Here is a 21,143-nt window from a genome sequence, read left to right on the forward strand (position 1 = left end):
TATATAGATGCATATGTATTTATAATACCTTATACATTCTACCAATCAAAACTATTCATGATTGGAGAAGTTTGTCGGGGTTGTTAAACAAAACCATATTTATTTATTTTATGCCGACGTTTCAACCTGAATTTCAGGTCTTCATCAGGGCTATAGAACAAAAGAGATAACAACAACATTTAGAACTTATAATTGAAAAGGAATAGTATACAAACAAATTTAGAATTATACAAAATATTTGTATAATATTTTGTACCCCCAACCCCCGACAAACTTCTCCAATCATTAATCTACGGTCAACTATCTACACCTCAAAACTATTCATGGCAGTCGTGAAAAACTAGGTAAATAGAACTTAACAATTTTTCAATTCTATAAACATTAGTCACTATTCTTAGCAGAATGTTAGTATTTCTAATAAATGTGTTATGATCGATAAAGAAAACACTTTTCAAAGGTTACATATCATTTCTTCTGATGATGCCTCTTAAAAAAATACTAGAAGAGGTATTCCCTCTTAAGAATCCTCTAATTTGACCTGATGTTTCTTGTAATCCTGCTAACGACGCCCCCACATCAAAGGTGCAGTATTGATGGAATCCGTTAAAGACTTCTTAGACGATACTCCGGTGCGGCAATAGGTGTCGAGTTCGCCGATGATCTCATCATTCCTTCGCCCCCCCCCCTACCTGAGATCTATCATCGCTACGGACAGCTTAATTGAGATATCCCAGCCTCCCTCACTTCCCGCTCTCTTATTTGTTTTATTTTCTCCTTTTTTTTCCCCTCCCCGTTATTCAAGCATTCAAACAGCAATGGAGATGGCGTAATATGAATCTCATTCCTTTTGACAAGTGCTTCTCGAACCGCAACAACGGTACCGATGCTTGGGAAGCCAAGGAGGAAATTGTTTTTTCCTGGATCTAATTATTAATTAAATAAGTTTTGACCATCTCAGCAACTATTAATGTGTATACCAACAACTAGCAGTTTCATATACAATTTTCGGCACTTTTCGTAATAAACAGATCTAAAGTTTTTTTTTTTTGTTTAAAGAGAAAGAAATATAATCTATTAAGATATAAAATATTACGATTCTTAAACCTTGCTACAAGAAAAATTACTTTTATTCGACTGAAAATAATAAAAAGTTATTATATAACAAAAAAGATTTTATTTTTGTATAAATATCGAATTAATGCAAAATATCTTAATTAATATGTATTATTGATCAAGAAGCATAATTTATTTTATATGCTTAAAGTCCACTAAGTTTGAAAAAAAAATACGTAGACAATCAAATATATTGATTTTCCTAAGTATTTCGAACCTATATGTTGATTTTCAAAATTGCATAAAATATCAAAATTATCCTTAAATTATAAAGTCATATACTGATGCATATTTTATTTTTTTCTTTGGATACACTGGATAGACAAGAATTTTTTTCTTTATAATGATTGGATCAATTATTATGCGTGTCTATTTAATTGGGACAATTTTCAGATGTGTTACAGTATTAAAATATTTATTTTTAAATACTGTTTTTTTTTTTATTAAATTGGAACATGTTGCCATTTTTTTGTCCAACTAAGAAAAAACAAAAACAAATTGTATGTGGATTAAACAAAACTATCATGGTGAAATTCGTAATCTTTAATTATGTGAACTTTATAAAATAAATTGATTGAAACTGATTACAAGCTTTCAATTTCGTAATTAGTTTTTTTCTCAACCCTCTGATTTTAATATATATAATCCCACAGGTTTTACAAGCCTCTTAAATATTATATTTTTTTTATCTATAGAAGCATAACCGATCGGCTGTAGTGCTACTCGAAACAGAACGAATTGAAACACCGTTATCCTTCAACAAGTGGAAAATGGTTGACTTATAACATTCAACTACTAATATCTTCTGTAATTATGGTGTTGTATTATATTCCTCATATATTGAAATGTGGATAGTATTCTTTCATAAGATCATTCCCAACAATTTAATTATTTTCAAATTTAAGAGTGAACGAAAAAGGAAACTTTTGAGGATTAAAAAAGTTTCGCAAGAAAAATGTATGATCATCTAAACCGGAGAATTAAAGAGTAGATCTCAGCAGTATATCTTTGTAACTGCATTCAACTGCGAAAGTCTTTGTTTACAATAATTTCTACTATTGTGAAAGTATAATATGTAGACATATCAACGCTTAAGCAGTGTTACCTCTTAAGTTCGAAAATATATTTAAATCATTTAAATTAAATTATAAATAATCAATGGACCATTCTAAAGACATCTGAAAAGAATTCTTGAAGTCAGAACAATGTATAGGCAACCTACAAAACGATAGTTGAGAAGAAATGTTTTTAGAATGATGTTTGATATTTTAAAATTTTTAATTACTTCAAACTTAAGAGATAATTAATAGGATAAGTGAAGATATGTGATTAAAAAAATCCACAAATTGATTAAAAAATCCCTATAATACAAACAAACGATGGGGATGCATTCGACCACATGTTTCCGATGTGGCATCTGTCCTTAGCAACGAATCGATAGTGGCAGCCAACGAAGCCAGATAGACACTTTAACGGACCGGATCAAATTTACTAACGTAAGCAATATTTTAGTCACGTCAACGGAAGAATTCATGGTAAGACGTATCTATACAGTGACATTGTTGTTAGTAATGAATACAGCAAAATTTTTATTTAGTTTTAATTTGATCTTTGTAATGTTACTAAGTATTTTTAAAAATTTCAAGCAAATACAATAAATGAAGTCATAGGTTGGAGGTATCAAATATATTCAGTAAAAATTAAGTACTGCTACTAATTAACTATGTTAGTGCTTCCTACATAGCACCTTTTCAACTATCTTCAAAATCTTGAATTGTTGGAATTTATAATAGTTAAACATCGATTTTTTCGGTCTAAAACAGGAATAAATAAAATTCAATTCGAATTTTCTCAGGTTCATATTTTTAAAATCAAATATTTTCATTCACTCATATCTTCAATCCTCTGCATCAAAGTAAAGTTTTTCAAATACCAGCAAAATAATAAAAACAACAAACAAACCGTGAGTATAGTTGAATAAAAAACAATTCAATACTATAAAGATTTATAAGATCACCTTCCAAACACCCTTTAATAATGGAGATGAAAAGTAGACGGGTTAAGGAGCGTAGAAAGACGGATACCCCAGTTAAAGCGCCGGATCAAGGTGGCCGAGGAAGATAAGGAAGAAAGAGTGGCCCCTCTGAGAGATTAGGTGACGCCGGTCGAGCGGAATTCCCGCAGCTTCCTGTCCAGCGAACAGTAAAACTCTGGAGAGGGTGTTCCTCGTTTACATCTACCTGCAGTGGATGCATGCATGGTAATGCGCTGCACACGGTGTGAAGGTGACCTAGTTTATGAGGATATCAGGTGAAAGAAGAAAACGGATAGCGACTATAAAAAGGATAAGCTATGGGTTTGTTAGGAGCCAAAGCACACTCTAATCCCAAAGAAAATTTACTTGAGGAAATCTAAGTAACAAAGTAGATACCTTAAAATGAAGTAAAATTCCCTCCCTCTCCGAAATAATTTAAAAGTTTGAAAATTTGAGGTTTGAGAACCAACACAAAATTGTGTTAAAACATTACTAATAGAAGTTGTTTATTATAAAATTAATTATACACGCTACTAAAAGTTAAAAGAAAACAGCCAATTTCCTATATTACTCTCCAGAAAACCGGTAAGAAATGAAGTATGGTCAAAATTGTGGTAAAAATTCATATTTTTCTCCTCCCCTCCACTTCAATAAGTTATTGTAACGATTTCTAGTCGGCCTGTAGACTAAAACAAAAGCAATACCATTAACCCTACTATCTGAAGTCAAGAGCTTTGTTTAAGTCTATTCTACATTAAGTACATTTCTCATTATACAGAAAATTTCAATAAATCCTCATTATTAAGCGCCAAATATTTACTCAATACAATTTAACAAACTAATTATTAGTTTGTAATTTATAATAAAACTGAGGCTAGAAGTTTAAAAGTTGAATTATTTGAGCCACATGACTTAGATCAGAATAATTATTCTCTAAAAGTTATTGCGCTTTAGAGCGTCATCTGACATTACTGTATGACTGAAATTGTCTTTATTGGACATAACTGTTAATAATAATTCAAGATAATAGTTAATAACATAATAGTTCAACTGCTAGTTATAGATAATGTGATCACTCGTTCCAAGTATTACTTGCTGGATTTTCAGCGATGGACAGAAAGGTGCATCACTTGTGCATGAATCAGCAAATATTAACAATGCATATGTAGCATGTTATATTATTTGAGTAGTTTAATAAAAAAAAAAAGTATGTGGGAATTTAGCATGTAAGGTTTATAGTTTTAGATCCAGTAAGATTAAATTTGGGTTAAACATTAGTTGTTTCATAACGTAAATGTATGGTCCAGAAAAACTGATTCAATTGAATAAAACCATTACTTTAGTGAAGCATTAATACTTTTATGTTTATTGGTTGGAATTTAGATCGTGGGTAGTAAGACAGGCATCAAGGTTTGTCTGCCCACAAGTTCCGACGTTTTATAGGGCATCTACGTCTAAGATGTCAAGTATTAACTTGTTGTATTAACACATTAAGGAAGTTCCTTATTCAAGATTGTTTATAATTCTATTTATTGGGAAATAGAAACGTAAAAAGTCAGATATATTTTGATGAGAGGCAGCAACCAGTCTGAAAGTAAGGGATTTGAAAAGACATTTTAGAACAGCAATTAAGACTTGCAGCATCAAAAACCTGATGTCCAAATTCAGAAAAGGAATAAAAAAAAAAATCAGAAATAAAGTTTTCAGACACAAGAATGAACATATGGTATAAAAAAAAAACAGCTTTTCTGAGAACATTTTTTTCCATCTAGAAGTTTTAATCAGGCAATGTTACAGAAAAAAATAGAAACCTATAAAAATGGACATTGTTATTAATCCAATTCAAGCCACATATTCTCAACAGACAGAAGTATAGTAAAGTGTTATTAATGAATTTATTTGCATCTATATCTAATACAGTAAACACAATGAAAGTACTCCAATACTCCTCTGATAAAGTGTTTTCCAACTGGAAAAAAATATTACAACGATGACTAGCCATTAATAAACCAATGCTAAAAAAAAAAAAAAGACGGACCAAAATGGATTAGTTTCGGCGGAGCCGAGGCGATTTGTTTCAGTTTGTAAACTGTTCGGGAGGCGTTGTGGGAGGGTAGAGTCGATAGGGAGGAAAAAACAGGAAGTACTCCTTCACCTTGCGCGACTCCCTGTCCTAGACCAGGTACTTCCCATGCTGTATCCGTGGGGGGAGGGAGGGAGGTTCGCTATCTTAATGTCTTCGGGCATAACGATAAGTGGACCTTATAATAATAACTATAATTAAATACTAGTCCCTTAGGGAAATAAAAAAATATTCATAAAAATAATAATCTAAAAACAAAATGAGATAATTTATGACGAGAGATCACATCATATTAAAGTAACACAATAATTAAATAACTGCTCAACGAAACAAATAATCCTACTGACCACACGATAGCTTAATAAAGTTACAAATAGACAGGAATTTTACTTCCATCATCTTTTAAAAATGTATAAAAAATATTCCAGAATATTTAGTAAAACAAGAACCCGCCGGCAAATGTAAATGTGCCATGCTTTTTAAATACTTGCTATAGATATCTCTTAAAGATATTTATCATTAAACGAAAGACTGATAAGGAGTCAAGTATAGATAAAACTTTATCTGATTCTAAACAATAAGCACTGTGTTTTCATTTTTAAAGTTCAAAGCTTTATTATGCTTTCATTGTTCATTGTTTATATCACAAATGGATTTTTTTTTCCGTTCTTTTAAATTATTTGATAACTCATACATTACATCTCTTGATTACTCATACAAATCACTTGATAAATATAAAAAACAAAAAATGTTTAGCACTACTAACTTTCATCATAATCGCTGACATTGTATTGTTCTAATTTTACAAACATAAATAATACAAATGTGCATTTTGTCGAAAGAATGAAATTTAGAATATAATAAGGCATTGGAATTTCTAGCTATAAAATTAATCGTAACCGACCGATATGAAGGAGAGGAGAAACGTTATGATTTTAAACTGTAAGTAGAAGTGAATTAATATAATTAACTAGTAAATGTATAATGAATTAAGTAAATAAATAAGTATTAAAAAGAGTGAAAATAAATAAAAATAGTAGAACAGTTCTATATAAAAGTGACACTTATATTAACAATATAACTTCTTTGATTTTTGAATATTATTTTTTAAAAATAATAACTATATTATCCACAACATCTAAGGTAATATTTAGAAATTCTATCCAATAGAAGAAATATAGGAAGAAGATATGCTTACTGCTATAAGGAAAATGCTTTAAAAAGTGATCATATGAGCCGTTGAGAGGAAAAGTGGTGTTAATCACTTTTGCTGTGATTAAAATTATTTCTAATCATAATTATTTAATTAATCACTTAGTGAATAAACTTTAAATTCTTTTAAATAGTTGAATATGCTAATGATAGATTATTTTTAACAGAAAAATATGTTCTTTAATTTAATTAATCCTTAACTTAATTAAATATTCCTAACGAATATTTTTATAGAACTTGCCAATTAATATTATCATTGAATATCACAAAACTTCAGATTTGATTTACATCACTTTTGCTAGGGGTTTTCATGATTTTTAGTTTAACATGTTAAAGCGTGTTAAATGAAGAAATATTTCCTTCTTTTACCCTGTTAAAACGCTATAACATATAACATGGTTGAGAGTCTGATACTAGGTCTGTTAAATGGAGAATGACGTCATGTAAGACCAGCGGAGCTCGTCATAATTTCGTTTGTTGCCCTGTTAGGTTACTTGCTCGTATTTTGTACTTTGATTGTGTTAGTATTGTTTTGGATGTTTTTAAAACTAATAAAGGAATGAATGGCAATAATAATAATGTAATGTCAGTTGTAAATTAGCTCATTTTGATTCTCTTCCTCACAAGTCAGAAGATCAACAAAACACTCCGTAGTCAAACTTTTACACAAATTCTACTTTAGGCATGTTGTAATAAATTACTTTAATCAAAACTTCGATGTAAACAATAATATGAAGTTTTGGAAGGAAAGGTTATAAAACAAGTTGCTCAGAAAATCCGCTAGGAGGTCTTATGTATTTAACATGACTTGAAATTGGGCTGCTCACAATCCTATACTTAGCATGGTAAAACATTTTACATTTAACACATCATGAATACCCCTAGTATAACCTATGTATAATTGAGTATTAGCAACCCCTAATGTTCGATACAGATATGATGACGTTTCCTACATAATTTATGCTTAAACTGAAAAATGTTTAAAAAAATCTTTGAGGTCAAACTTAACATCGATTAAGTGAAAGGTTTTAAAAAACATTAAAATTTAACAAAGAGATATTAATGTCATTATAATGAGATATTTGGAGTCATAGTCATGAATTATGTTTACTTAAATGGCTTTGTTTATGGTACAAGTAGACAGAGTTTTTGCTAGACAGGTATAAGATGTACATTTCTTATATGTACTCCCATCAACTTCTTCACGTGCAGAACCAAGCCATCGGAACCGTGGAAGTACCCCTGCAGGTATAAAAGCTGCAAAACGTCCAACCCTTATAAATTTCCAAGCAGGCCCCCTTCACTTAATATTCATCAACAAGGACCAGCCTGTTCTCCCTGAATGCTCTTAAACCGATAACCGACCCTTCGTCGCTTCAGGAATTGTTTTCCTAATTGCTACAAGGAATGACTAATTGCCCTCCATTAAGGACATTACTTTAGTGGAAACGAGTAGCCCGGTTAAGAATGTATTTATAAAGTAATAATAGAATATTAATCAAAACAATACATAAGAAGACTTACATGAATGTAGGCATTCTGCGATGGTGGTAGCATCCACCAGGTAACCATGGCACAGGACGCAAACCAAGTAAGGGTTCACCTCAGTCAACTTAACTCTGTGACCCTCCATTATCTGAAAAAGGGGAATAATAATATTATACATAAACTATAAACCAGAAATAAATAAATAAACATGATCGAATTGACATAATAGAGAAAAACACATTTTTTTAACTAACAATTCAAGAAGAAAATATAAATCAACATAAAACTAATTTTCCTTTCCTCAAATGATATTTAAAAATGCAATAACATGAATAAAAAAGGTTAAGCATACTCTGGTTATCAAGACTCAGAGTGATAACAATAATACATATGTTAAAATTGATTGCGTTTGTGATACTCGTAGTATGTGTTGTGTTTTGAGAACATTACCAGAAAAAATCTAAAAATAATAATAAATAAATTAACCAAGAGAAATTGCTTTGTGCATACCAAGGAATTGATTTCAGAAATAAAAAAATAATAATCATTCTATTCAAAACTCTTGACAGATGTAAACAAAGAATTATAGATTCAAAATATAAAATTAAATAAATCAAAAGACGATTATAAAGCGGATCATAATTATAGAGAAGACTGACATTTAAAAAAAAATTATTTAATTTTATAATTAATTATCAAGATGTAATTATCAATAGTTAACAAGTGGTACTTCGTACGTGTCAAGTGTGAGATTAAATGGTTTGACGTCATGAATATCATGAAACGACACGCCATTAATTGGTATTCGTAAGTGAGACAGATATTTTAGAAAAATATAACACCATAAAATCTAGTTAAATATCTAGTGTCACCAACCTTTGTACCAGTAGTGACACTAAAAAACATTATTTTATTTTAATAAACTTCCTAAAAGTTATGATACATACAGGAAAGTTTAATGATTTTCAGTTTTGTAACTGCAATTTTTAATATGAGGTATCACTTTTTACCCATCTATGAGCTTATATGTTATTAATTCTCTTTTATGTATTAGGTCTCTGTTGACAAAACATGAGACGTGGGATTTTGCTAAAGGGTTCCGAATATAGAGTACGTTCTAAATTACCCAAATGAGGACTAAGCAGCTATGGTAAGACATTAAAATTAGGTACCTTATACAACACTAGCAACTTATTCTTAAAGCATTTTCATTAAAAGAGATAGTAGCTGTGGATTAATTTAATAAACATAATGAGCATTATTTTTGCAGCTGAAAAAAAAATTAATGAAAGTTGGAGATAAAAAAAAACGTTATTTTATAAAGTTACTATATACTGTTATTATATATTATTTACATTTCATTCCTATTAGTTACGAAGTTAAAAAAAAAAAAGTGTCGAATTAGATTTGAATAAGTATGCTGTATAACTTAATGAAGTTGGGCAACTCAACTTTGTTGTTTTTGAATAAAGCTTTGCTCTCTCTCTCCTTATGATAATAATAAAATTTATTTTCACCTTAAATTTATCTTATTTTTTTATCTTCATAGTAAAAATCTGAATTGATAAAGCCTAAATATGCATAATGGCCAGTTATTCACTACTACTCCAGAGATAAGAAACTTTGTTCTGGAATCTTCCATTGATATCCATCATTTTTATCTTCACGTCTACTTCATCGCAACTTCCTATAGATAAGAATACGCGCCGTTAGCTCCATCCCACTGGCAATCAGTGATCTACCCGTGAGCAATAGTTAGAAGGAGATAGTTACATCGCGGTAGGAGAATTAGAAAGACAACAGCAATTTGGCGAAGGGACGTGGCTGGAGAGGAACGCAGTAATTTGTTCTCGGGGCAGGAGGCTCTCAAAGGATCCTTATCTCGGGATCGCCCTCCCCCCCCAAACAGCATTCCCCCCCCCCCCAGGATTACGGCTAGCCCTCGACTTCATTTTACGAGACCTCAGTCAAAATTAAAATACAAACACAAGAGGAGATGGGAATAAAACGGGTGGGATCAAGTCGCTTCACTTGATCCCACCCGTTTTATGTCGACAATGGATCTATCGTAGTGTATGCACATCACGGTGCAGTTTCACCAACTATACAACTACTAATATACCAATGATTATAATATATACCAAATCCAACTTCAGCAATTAAAACCACTCCTTACATGTTTCTAGTTCTGGAAGTTTTAAGATTCACATGCGATTTTCAGAATCAACAAAATGCATAATAAGTGAAGATAGAAAAGGAATAAAATGCAATAAACGGTAAAAGTTGTTTTTTTAGATTTTTTAAACAGTACTTAGAAATAAAAGATGCATATGAACCATTGAACGCAATAATAATGTAATCACAAAAATGAAATATTTTAACATGAATTAATAATAAAAAATCAGTTAAGAGACTAAAACAGTCCGTAACTAAAACATGTTTTCATAATTATGTGACTCTCATTACAATTCTCGTTTACTCGTAACAATAAGTACTGCTAGACTCAGCCGGAAAAATTACTGGATTTTACCGCAATTAAAATATTTAATGAAGGAATCGTTTTATTATTAATATGAAAAAGGAAGCACCTGTATAAATCTCAAGAATAAGATCAATAATCAAACATAAACCGGTTGTTTATATTTTCTGGTGGGGCAGTTATTGACATCCGTGAAAATTTTTTGTGCTAGTAAATGAAGTTAACGACATCCATATTCATTAATTTTCTTTGGTTAGTTAATCGACTCTTTGTCGTATCACTCAAAAAAATTTTTTTATACATAAATAAGATATACTTATAATTTTTACAGATTTGAATAGTCTGTTTATGTAAAGCTGAACAATATTATAATATAGATTTTTTTAAAAAAAATACATCAGTATTTATGTAAAAATTCAAAATCGATTTTATTAAGTAACCCACGACTTTGTGTATAGTGGGAATTTTTTATAATTATTTAAAAAAATATCTAATAAAATTTGACAGTAAGGGGGAGGTTTAAAATATTAACTGAAAAAAAAATTATTTTTCTCAACTTAAACGAAAGAAAGACAAATGATTCCTCAGAAAATCCTTCAGGAACTTTTATAACTGTAATTGTGCTTTATAGGTTTTATTGTTTTGTTTTTTTATTATATTATATAGAAAAGCTCTTCCTATCTTAAGGTTAATCTTCAACAAGGAGTGAATTTTATATTAAAAATAACTTGAGAAAACAACCAAAAGAACGGAAAACTGACAATTCTCTGTTAAGAGTTCTGTTAATATTTAACAAATGCAAGTAAGATTTTGAATACCTTTATTTGTTTAGCAACATAGCTTGGGTGAATTACTGTTATAAAAAAAAATTATTTAAGATGTCACCTCCTGAATATTCGGGGATATAATGCAAACTGAGAAAATTGTGGTGAAACATTATTCAACATGGAGTTGGCGTATCGAAAAGTGTTATTTAGATAGGATAGTTTTTCATAAATATTAAAAAAAAAAAAAAAATTGTTTGGATATCTTAAATTTTGTCTGTAAAAATATAATTTGCAACAATATTCCAACTTCCAAGTTATACAATTTAACTTTAAAGTTGTAGAGTTTTTCTTAACCTAGTTGGACGTTAATCCACGAATAAACAATAACCATAGAATATATATATTTTTATTCACAAACATAAAATCATATGAATGGAGCTCTAGACTAAAGATTCTATTGATACTTAAAGGGATAGTAAAAGTCCTTGAATAGGCACATAAATATACCATAAAATCGAAATAGAAACGCAAATTATATCGCTTTATTTATATATAATAAAACAATAATAGGACTTTCTCCATTTTGCGAGCTAGCTTTAAGAGTTGAAACCGCTAAGTCTATTAAATCCTGCCAAGGTTTTTTTTTTTGAATTTGTATAAATTTCCATTCCCAAGCGTTAAAAAATACAGAATAAAAATTCGACCCACTCTTCGTAAAAGGTTCAATTAACATTTGATAAGAACGTTCTAGAATATCAGCAACCCACTGGTTTCTTTGTTATAACTTGGCATCCCTGCTGTAAAGAGTTCGGAAAGCGATACGGCCAACACTGCTAAGCGAAGAGAAGAACCCCTCAATAAGGAAAAGCAGGGTATTCTGTATTAATTAAATTCCTTGGAGGGCATGGGGGCTTCTGACGAAGCTTTGTTATGGGACGTACTTACCCGTAGCGGGCACCAGACCAAGTCCGTAATGGCTTCGTGCAGTCGTAAATATCTTCGATTTGCACCGATCGCAGATAGGAAATTTTCTATGATGAATTTATAGCTACGCCATTTCAAGTTAATTACATTTCATGACGAAGCTTTGGCATATTTAATAAAACTTCACAGGATATAAAACTGTCAATATTTCCTCATTCACAGGTCATAGCAATAATATTATATATATACATATTTTTTAGTTAATTCAATTCGTTGAAAAGTTCTAGAAAAGTATTATTTCGATGTTGATTTCATCTTATTTAATTTTTTTTTTTTTTAACATTTTACTATTTTGATATACCCTGTTGAAAATGAGTTTACGAAATTAAATTGAACTTATAATTAATTTAGTTGTAAAAAAAAAAAAAATAATAAAAAAAGAAATAATAAATAAAAAATCATATTTCATAACGACTTTTAAATTTACGAGCAGAATTTAACACAAAGATGCACTTAAAAATGAAAAATATGGAAAAGTAAATTATGATACATTAAGATTTTTTTTTCAACTTTTTTCCGAAAATAGAAAGGAGCGAATTCAAGTTTCCGAGACATCTGATAACGTATACGTATACAGTGACACTATTCTTAACTGTCATCCCTCTATTACGAAGCCCCCTCTTAACGGACGATTTTATTAAGGTCTCTGTCAACAAGGTAACAGATATAATTTATTTGAACACCTCCATCCGCTCTCGATGCGGAAATCAACTTTATTCCTTATCACCAACTAAATGCTCCTGTATAAAAGACAAAACTCATAAAGTATGTATGAACAAACTCACAATTTGTCTAATATATTTGAGCATTAACAAACATTTATATTGAATAAAAATTACTCTAAGTTTACTGAATTCTAATGTCAAATTACTTAGAAAATATAGGCTATAATTTATATCTATTTCATATGCAGTTTTGTTTTATTTTGAATATTCACCTTATTTCTAAAAAATAAAATTTTTTTATTTATTCGATTAATAAATGTAATCACTTATGTACAATTGGAGAATACAATACAATACAATAAATTACAATTAAAGCAGTAATATAAATTTTTTAATCAGTTATTTGTTCAAATGTGATATCACAAACACTATACATACATCGTAATATCATGTTATTTTTTCAGTTAACACTTCTTAACGGACACATCTTTTTAACGGATTATATATAATTTCTCATGTAGGTGTCTTTTAAATAGAAGTTTCCCTTTAAATAAATTTTCACTACATTAAGGCACCTCGAGCGGTCCTGCTTGGTAGATTTGGTAAATATGATTATTTTATAGACATGATTATACCAATGTAGCAGGAATGAATTTCAAACAAAATTTCGTAGAAAGCAGAACTTTTAAAAATTTTGTAAATCGCTACAACCTCTCAAAATTGAACTAGGATTTTAAACATTTTCGTGTCATTTTTTAAATCTCTTTTAAGTTATTATTAATAGTATTAATATTTTTTCCTCAAACAATTTATAAAATACAAGTTTTAATAATAGTTGGGGCAACCTTGTCGCTATGTTTTAAAGTAATAAAAACTGGAATGAGTTCATCAGATGATATTTTTAATATGAAATGAGGATGGAAATAGCATTTCGTATCGAAATTAGAGGTATAAATATAAATAATTTATTGAAAGAAATGTAAATGGATTGTAGGAAGATTGTCCGGATGCTGGTCAATAAAGGTATAAAATAGAAAAAAAAAATTTTTATAGTTACCGACGTTTCGCCCCGCTTTGCAAGACCTCGTCAGAGCGTATCCTGATGCTAAAATAGTACACGAAAACTTTTAGCATGTTTTAGCATCTAGATCGGCCCTGACGAATCCATTTTATACTTTGGATATCCTACCAAACCTGATGATGATACAAGCACGTTTTATCAAAAGCCCGTAGAGACAATGAGGTAGTCCTCTACGAGACAGAGGTAGAGAAAGAAGAAGAGAAATAGAGAGAGTTGAAGGAGAGAGACTGTAAATAATAGCGTAAGGTAGAACGGAACGAAGCGACAACAATGAAGCAGTCTGGGAATAATGATTAATGAAAGACCAGCTGATGCTCAAGGCCGGATCAATGGAGGTTCCTCATTCACCTCCCGCCGTACTCCTACTAGCTCTGCCAACATAAAGAGTGGGTACCTTATCCTTCAACTCCTTTAAAATAAACAAAATCCAGTTCGTTATTCAACTGAGTAGACAAAAATTAAGAATTATTACAAATGGATATCTAATCAGTTAATAATTAATTATATCATGAATATTTTTTTTAAGTATGTGTATTATACACTATATCGGAACGGTTAAGTTTTATAAAATAAATCTTGATTAATTTGTACTTTCCATAAGATTTTTTTAGTAATATAAACTCTAATTTTTAATTTTTTAAAAATTATAAAACACCAACGCTACTCCGCCTTCACTAGAGTTCTCTTGAAAAAAAAATATATATATGTCGATAATACACTAAATGTATGTGATATAGTAAAATGTATTTGTAAAATAGAGCTCTAAAAGATTTAAGTACTTATCACTTTAACAGATTTATATTATAAAATTATATGAGTTAAATGAATGGCTTACTAAGTCTTTATGAGTTCCTACTTAAACATTCTTAGAAATTGTGTACATATACTTTTATCAATACTTATATATATATTGTTTTATATATAATCCATAGTTATAAATTTCATTAAAAACACTCAACAAAATGTTTACGTCTATTAAAAACATTACAAAATTGTCTTCGACTCTACCTAAACCCTATACACAGATAGACAGACTTAATTTACAAGAATTAGAAAAACCCAACACGCTAAAAAGTAACAAATTTATTTACTCATATATGTATCATTTCTCAATGAATTTATAAAACAAAACATTAATATATATATCATTATTGAGGGAGTGACAATCCCATAAACTCTACACCTCTCTGTAGAAATTACACACATTCGTATGAATAAGTTACAATTTACTAATAAATCAGCACATAACTTATTACATATAGAATAATAATTAAAATCGAATAATATGTACGTAATTGATATGCGGCAGAATCCAATAATTTTTAGAAGAGTATATTTTTAATTTGGATGAAATGAAAAAATGTTTTTGGATAAAAAACCTACAATAAATATTTTTGAGAGCCTACAATATTTCTGATTGTATTACGCATAGTTCAACTAATTTGTATAAATGACTATCCAAGAAAAAAAATTAAAATTGCTTATTTCGCCTTTTTTAAATAACACCAAAAATATGTTTATGTATTTATTATCAATAAATCAGAAATCATGTCAGGAGATGTGACTGAATTCTTTCAGGAAATCATTGTATCACGATTTTATCTACATTTAATTAAATTGAAAACGCAGATGGAATCAGATGATGTAGATATAATGGGCAACATGTGTATTGACCGCATGTTTGTGAAGGGTTCGCCCGGCACTGCCAACACAGGCGGCGTCAGTGGCAACTTCAATCAAAACGGCAACAAAACATCATTGGGGTGATAACAAGAGAATCTGAACATTACTTGCTAGGTACTGACATGGTTCAGTCTCATTAAGCAATCAGCTTGTAACATCGGTTCTGTCACTGTTGGGGTCCTAACGAACCTACTATACTTGCTGACATATAAATATATCTATATATATTTAATATATATATCTAATTATAAAAATTAGATGGAAGCATTCTTTTTAATAAAAATCATTTACATAAGGATGTTTTGCTACTTATAAGTTATATTTAAAAAAAATCGAATTCGGTTTTTTACGAAATAATGATTTTATTAACAAGGTTTTTCTTTTAAAAAAACACATGCACTTAATTTAAATAAATAAATAAAGACTTGTTTCAAACCCTTCCATTTGATTTTTTTATGATTTCAATAAGGCAGGAAATTCATTTTTCATATTTATCATAAACTCAAACGAGCATAACTTTATAAAAAAAAAAGTTATTAAAAGAATAAGATAGGTATGAACAATTGAATTTTTATAAAATAAACAATATTTGTCGTATTAATTTATTATGTTTATCTCTTAACTTCATGTCGATATGACAATCAAGACTAATTTAAAATATTTTCAATTGTAAAATTTTAATGCAATAAAAAAATATAATAATAAGAGAAATGTCTTAAGTGTTGTAATAAAGAAAAAAAAAACATTATATATGACTATACTTATTAACTTAATAATAAGTAAAGAAAGGGAAAATTTATGAATGAATTAATCTTAAAATGTATTGAGCCAATGGTTAAATACTAAATACAAGATGTGAGTTTGGCAGGAATCTCTGCCTATAACTCCCTGATGAAGACCTGAAAATCAGGTCGAAACTTCAGCACGAATAAATAATTCGTTTATTTATTTGTTTGTTTTTTTCTGCTGACCATCTTCTCCTTTTATAATATAAAGTGTCTGATCTAATTTTAAATTTAGTAACTGGACATATGGAGTTGAGCTTTGGGGCTCCACTAAACCTTCGAATTCAATCCTTAAAATCCTCAATGCTCCTTACTTTGTCACAAATAAAATCATACATAAAGACCTTAATGTTCCCAATGTAACCGATCAGCCCGAACCAGATATCACTCCTTCCATTATAAACTCTATAACCACTCAAACCCCCTAGTTATTAATTTTACATCCTCTTCTATTCCTAACAATCCTCCGAGGCGCCTGAAAAGAGTGCTACCAATGGGTAGTTTCTCTACAAGCCTGTAACACTCCAATTTAACTTAGATCAGATTTACTAGATGTATTATAATGTACAGTTGTTAATAGCAATAAATAAATATTTAAAAAAAAAAATAGTAAAATTTGTAAAATTTTGTGAAATGGACAAATCCGTTCTTATTATGTATAATAGGTTAGGAGGAGGATTGAATCCGAGGTAATGGATCTGTTGATGTATTGTGGATTTTTTTTACTATATATATACATTTTTTTGTTTGCGTATTTGTTAATAATATTTTGAGAAATAACAAAACAAGATCACATACTCTCGATTGATTTTAAGTGCTTGTATATCTTGGATCCACGGTCGATATATAAGGTGTTTCTGCTGTATTTAATTTGGTACTTGTACAAATAGCTCACGCCTGGCTACAACCGGTTGATAATTCGAGGCCTCATGATTAAACCGGGACCCTTTGGGCAAACAGTGGCGTACAGAGGGGCCCCTGTTTACACACTCCAGGACCCCTTTAGATAATTCACTCCAGTCTGAGGTCGGGAAATAATTGCCCTCGATATCCATTCTTCAAACAGCTAACTCATCTCTCCATTGTTTATCCAGTCTCTTATATTTTTCTCTCGTAATGACCGGGGGATTAAGGCAATAAATAAGTTTCGCTAATTTATGTTAAAGATATCTTTTGATAGCACTTGGTTAAAGTACTCAAGAGGTGTTAATGTTAATGAGGACGGTGTTAATTAATTCACCTACACGTAGACCTACTGTATAATGAAAAATGAAACTTAATGATAATTTTATGTAGCGAATATCTTGTGTCTATTTTTCATCTTGTACTTTAACAGCAGTTTCGGGTAGACGCACTGCTTTGTTAAAATTGGTTAACGCCTTATCTTTTTTAAATATAAAATATTTTCTGAAAAATGGATTGTATAAGTACATTTTGTATGTTTGCAAATTTAAGGATCTAAATAATTGACTGTTAAATATTTGTATAATCCTTCTCAGAGAACTGCTAAGAAAAATCCTTTATCGTTCGAGCTACCAGGATGCAAGCACTGAAACTCTGGACTATAACGAGTGCTTGCTTACTCACTCTGCATGTAAGTGGTTTGAGAACGAGCCGGCTGGTGTTTTCAGCGTCCAACTTTGCTGAATCCACGGAAATGTATTCTCCTCACCCAATGTATTCTCCAATGTTATTCATAGTTTTGCACGTTCTCTTGACAGAAACAGACATTGCACTGCGTTCGCATTCATCAGACGTTCATTGCACTTTTCTATCTGTATTCATGCACGAATATGTACTTCCATTCATGTCCTTCCGCTAGGTTTCCTGGCAATGGGCAGTTCGGTGTGCCGTTTGTAAAAGAAGCGGAAGAATTTACTTTTTCATATGATACAACTAAGGAGTATTTGAACAGGGTTGAGCTATCAACAAAAATCATGGAAGGCCCTGCATATAAATAATAACCAAAATTTCTGATGATTCATTAGAATGAAAACAGTTTGATGGGGGTTAAAATGTACCAAATATATATATAATGTATTAATACATATAAAGATCTTTAAATTTATTCGATACAATCAATAGGATACCCCAAAACATGACAAAGATCCACGACTAAAGGCCGATGAAGGAAGAGGAGGGTGCCGAAGAGGGAGCCAAGGAGAGATGCTATCTCCCTCCGACATATATAATGACTCCCTCACTCTAATTTATGAATATGGCGCTGAGTATGCAACAGGAGACCCCTTTTTCCGAAATGCCCCACGTACTCCTTCGATCCTTCATCAGCTATCCTCCTCCCTCCCCATATCCAATCCCTCCGGATTTGCCATCTGTGCCCTGACCTATCCAGAAGAACGCCCACCATCCAAGAACGATTTAGCATTATTTCCTTGCAAAGAGCAACCCGATCTTATCTGCCATTGGAATCCTTAGGGTATTGGTTGTCGAAACCGGATCTCGTTCGTAAATTGAGTTGTAAACATTACGTCACGTCGGCATTCTGAATATCCCTCAGAATATTAAAATTTTATTTTATAAAACTTTCAGATATTTTCTATTAGGCAAATATATGAGGGGAATCAACTTTTATACTGAGATGTAATGTCTTTTTGGGCATAATATACAGACTATGCACTCATTTGTAAAAAAAATTATATTTTGACATACTTCCTTATGTAATTACCTGGAGTTTTGATACTGCTCTATATAAGTAAATTCTTCCAAAAACTGCTCTGCTTACGTTATACGTAATTGTTTTCAAGTTAAGAAATGGCAAACTTTTTATAGGGAGTTAGGGTGCAAGTAGCATCGTACAACTTAGTATCGAACAACTTTTTTTTTCATTACAATAAAATTAAAAAATATATTTACCTGTACACGTATTAATGCAATAATTTAAAAATTAACAATATTCCCTTTGATAAGCTGATATTCGAGGCTAATATACTTTGATGATCTTAGCACCAATTTCTTTATCAACTTGCAAACAAAACTCTCGAAAGATTTACGATAAAAGTAATGATATATTTATGTTTCTGTTGTTTACAAGTCCAAACAGATGTTTCATGCTTCAATGAGCGAAAACGTCCAACGAGCATCCATCTACGCCATTTGTGTGTTTTAAAACATTATCAAATTTTTAATCAACTGACAAATAAAAGAGATCCCATATTTATATTTTAATATGTATTATAGTAAAATATATAGTTGATGTAGTTTTCGTATTCTATACTTCCAAAAACCATAATTATAATTTTTATTTTAAATTTCATTGTTCGATATAATATAGTTTCTATGCTATGGCGGTGATAAAATTTTGTAAATATATCTATATTTTATTTGACATAGGACGTATTCCAAAGATAGTATCGTGGACTGGTTACTTTATGGCAGTCAGGAAAGATTTTTTTTATTTTAACTTTGTGTCTTCGTCAAAACTAAGCTACGAATCACCGCTTTGTTTCGATAACTTTGTTGTATCAACGTACTATGTATAAAGAAATCCAAATATTTAAATATTTAATTTAGGTTAATTTAGTCAGGATTCCGTTCATATTGACTCCCTCGTTTCCTCGAGGCCTTAAAGGAGTGAAAATTACAAGAGGATGTCGTATCCTCCTTTACGGCGCCGTTGCCTCCCGAAACCGGGCGTTAAGGACTTACCGCCATGATATACCCTCACACCCTTAAACCAAAGGGATTTCTGTCACACACTGTGTAATCCTAAAAGGGTCTTTCAGGGCCCCATAAAGGAGTTATATGATACGGTTTTATACATCTCCATTTCAGGCCTTGTAACCCTCAACGCATCCTCGGTTCATCTTGTCATCTGAGGTTCCTTAATTCAGTTCTCTTGATTAATTTTCTTAAGAGATTAGTAATTTAAATCCTGGCTGAATTGTGAGCCTGGACTTTAAATTAATAATTGAAATAATATATGTTTTTGTTTTATATAGTATTATAAAACAGAAGGCACTCTATCTGAGATATTAGAAACTGATATTTTTAAAACGGCATCGTAGAAAGTCTGCTACAATCTAGTATTGGAAAGTCTTACCCGCTCAGGAATAAAAAAAAATTATTACGCTCAAAATTGTTATTCAAATAATTTACTCGTAAATAAGTATTATTATCAATGGTATAATTAGTACTACAACTGTAGTTAAATTAGATGTGGCTACATGATGCTTGAACTATTCGGAAAGACGAATTAACTCTATTATTAGGCAATAGGAACTTGTGGCATAGGCGAAGGTGTTGAAACGGCATTATCTCATTAATGAAGACGGAGTGAGCTTATTGGATTCTGTCTGTTATTAAAAAAGTTTATTTTTTATCCCATTTTCATTATGGTGCTCATAGTAAAACATCTATGTAATAGATTATATATAGATTAAAATGAATAATTATAATAACTAAGTAAAAACTGTCTATAATAACTTCTTTTTTTTAAACATAGAAAACAAAAAATTAAATCTTTGAGAAAAAATAATTTTATAAACTTTTACTTAAAAGATTTATTTGAAAAGGCTGCTGAAGTGGGTTGTACGGTCTCTAGTCTGTATTAATTTGATTTTGTGGTATTAATTTCTTTTCGCTTATGTACGTTGACTTTCAAGACAAAAATCTTTTCAATTTTTTGCTACTATTTTAATGAACGTTCCATCTCAAAGAAAGATGGAATAGTATATGTTGTTATCGACGGAAAAGTTTAAACATTTCCAAACAAGATTTTGAATATTTGAAAAAAAATAAATATATATAT

The 21,143-nt window shown here is 30.4% G+C and overlaps 1 protein-coding gene across 2 annotated transcripts in view; it reads right to left on the bottom strand.

Annotated features, from left to right (window-relative positions):
• Window positions 1-21,143, bottom strand: part of LOC106689871 (protein suppressor 2 of zeste) — a 142,109-nt gene that overhangs the window by 62,814 nt on the left and 58,152 nt on the right. Inside the window, exons 1-2 of one of the 2 annotated variants that reach the window (XM_014435070.2) lie at window positions 8,186-8,294; window positions 7,968-8,079 (exon numbers count right to left, since the gene is read on the bottom strand). In XM_014435070.2, coding sequence (XP_014290556.1) covers window positions 7,968-8,076 — 109 coding nt within the window. In that variant the 5' untranslated portion in view covers window positions 8,077-8,079; window positions 8,186-8,294. Of the gene's footprint in view, window positions 1-7,967; window positions 8,080-8,185; window positions 8,295-21,143 lie in introns of those variants that run through there. The other variant, XM_014435069.2, reaches the window with a different exon arrangement.

Source organism: Halyomorpha halys, unplaced genomic scaffold, assembly GCF_000696795.3.
Source record: "Halyomorpha halys isolate HHAL.00 unplaced genomic scaffold, Hhal_1.1 Scaffold1503.1, whole genome shotgun sequence".
Classification (NCBI taxonomy): Eukaryota; Metazoa; Arthropoda; class Insecta; order Hemiptera; family Pentatomidae; genus Halyomorpha; species Halyomorpha halys.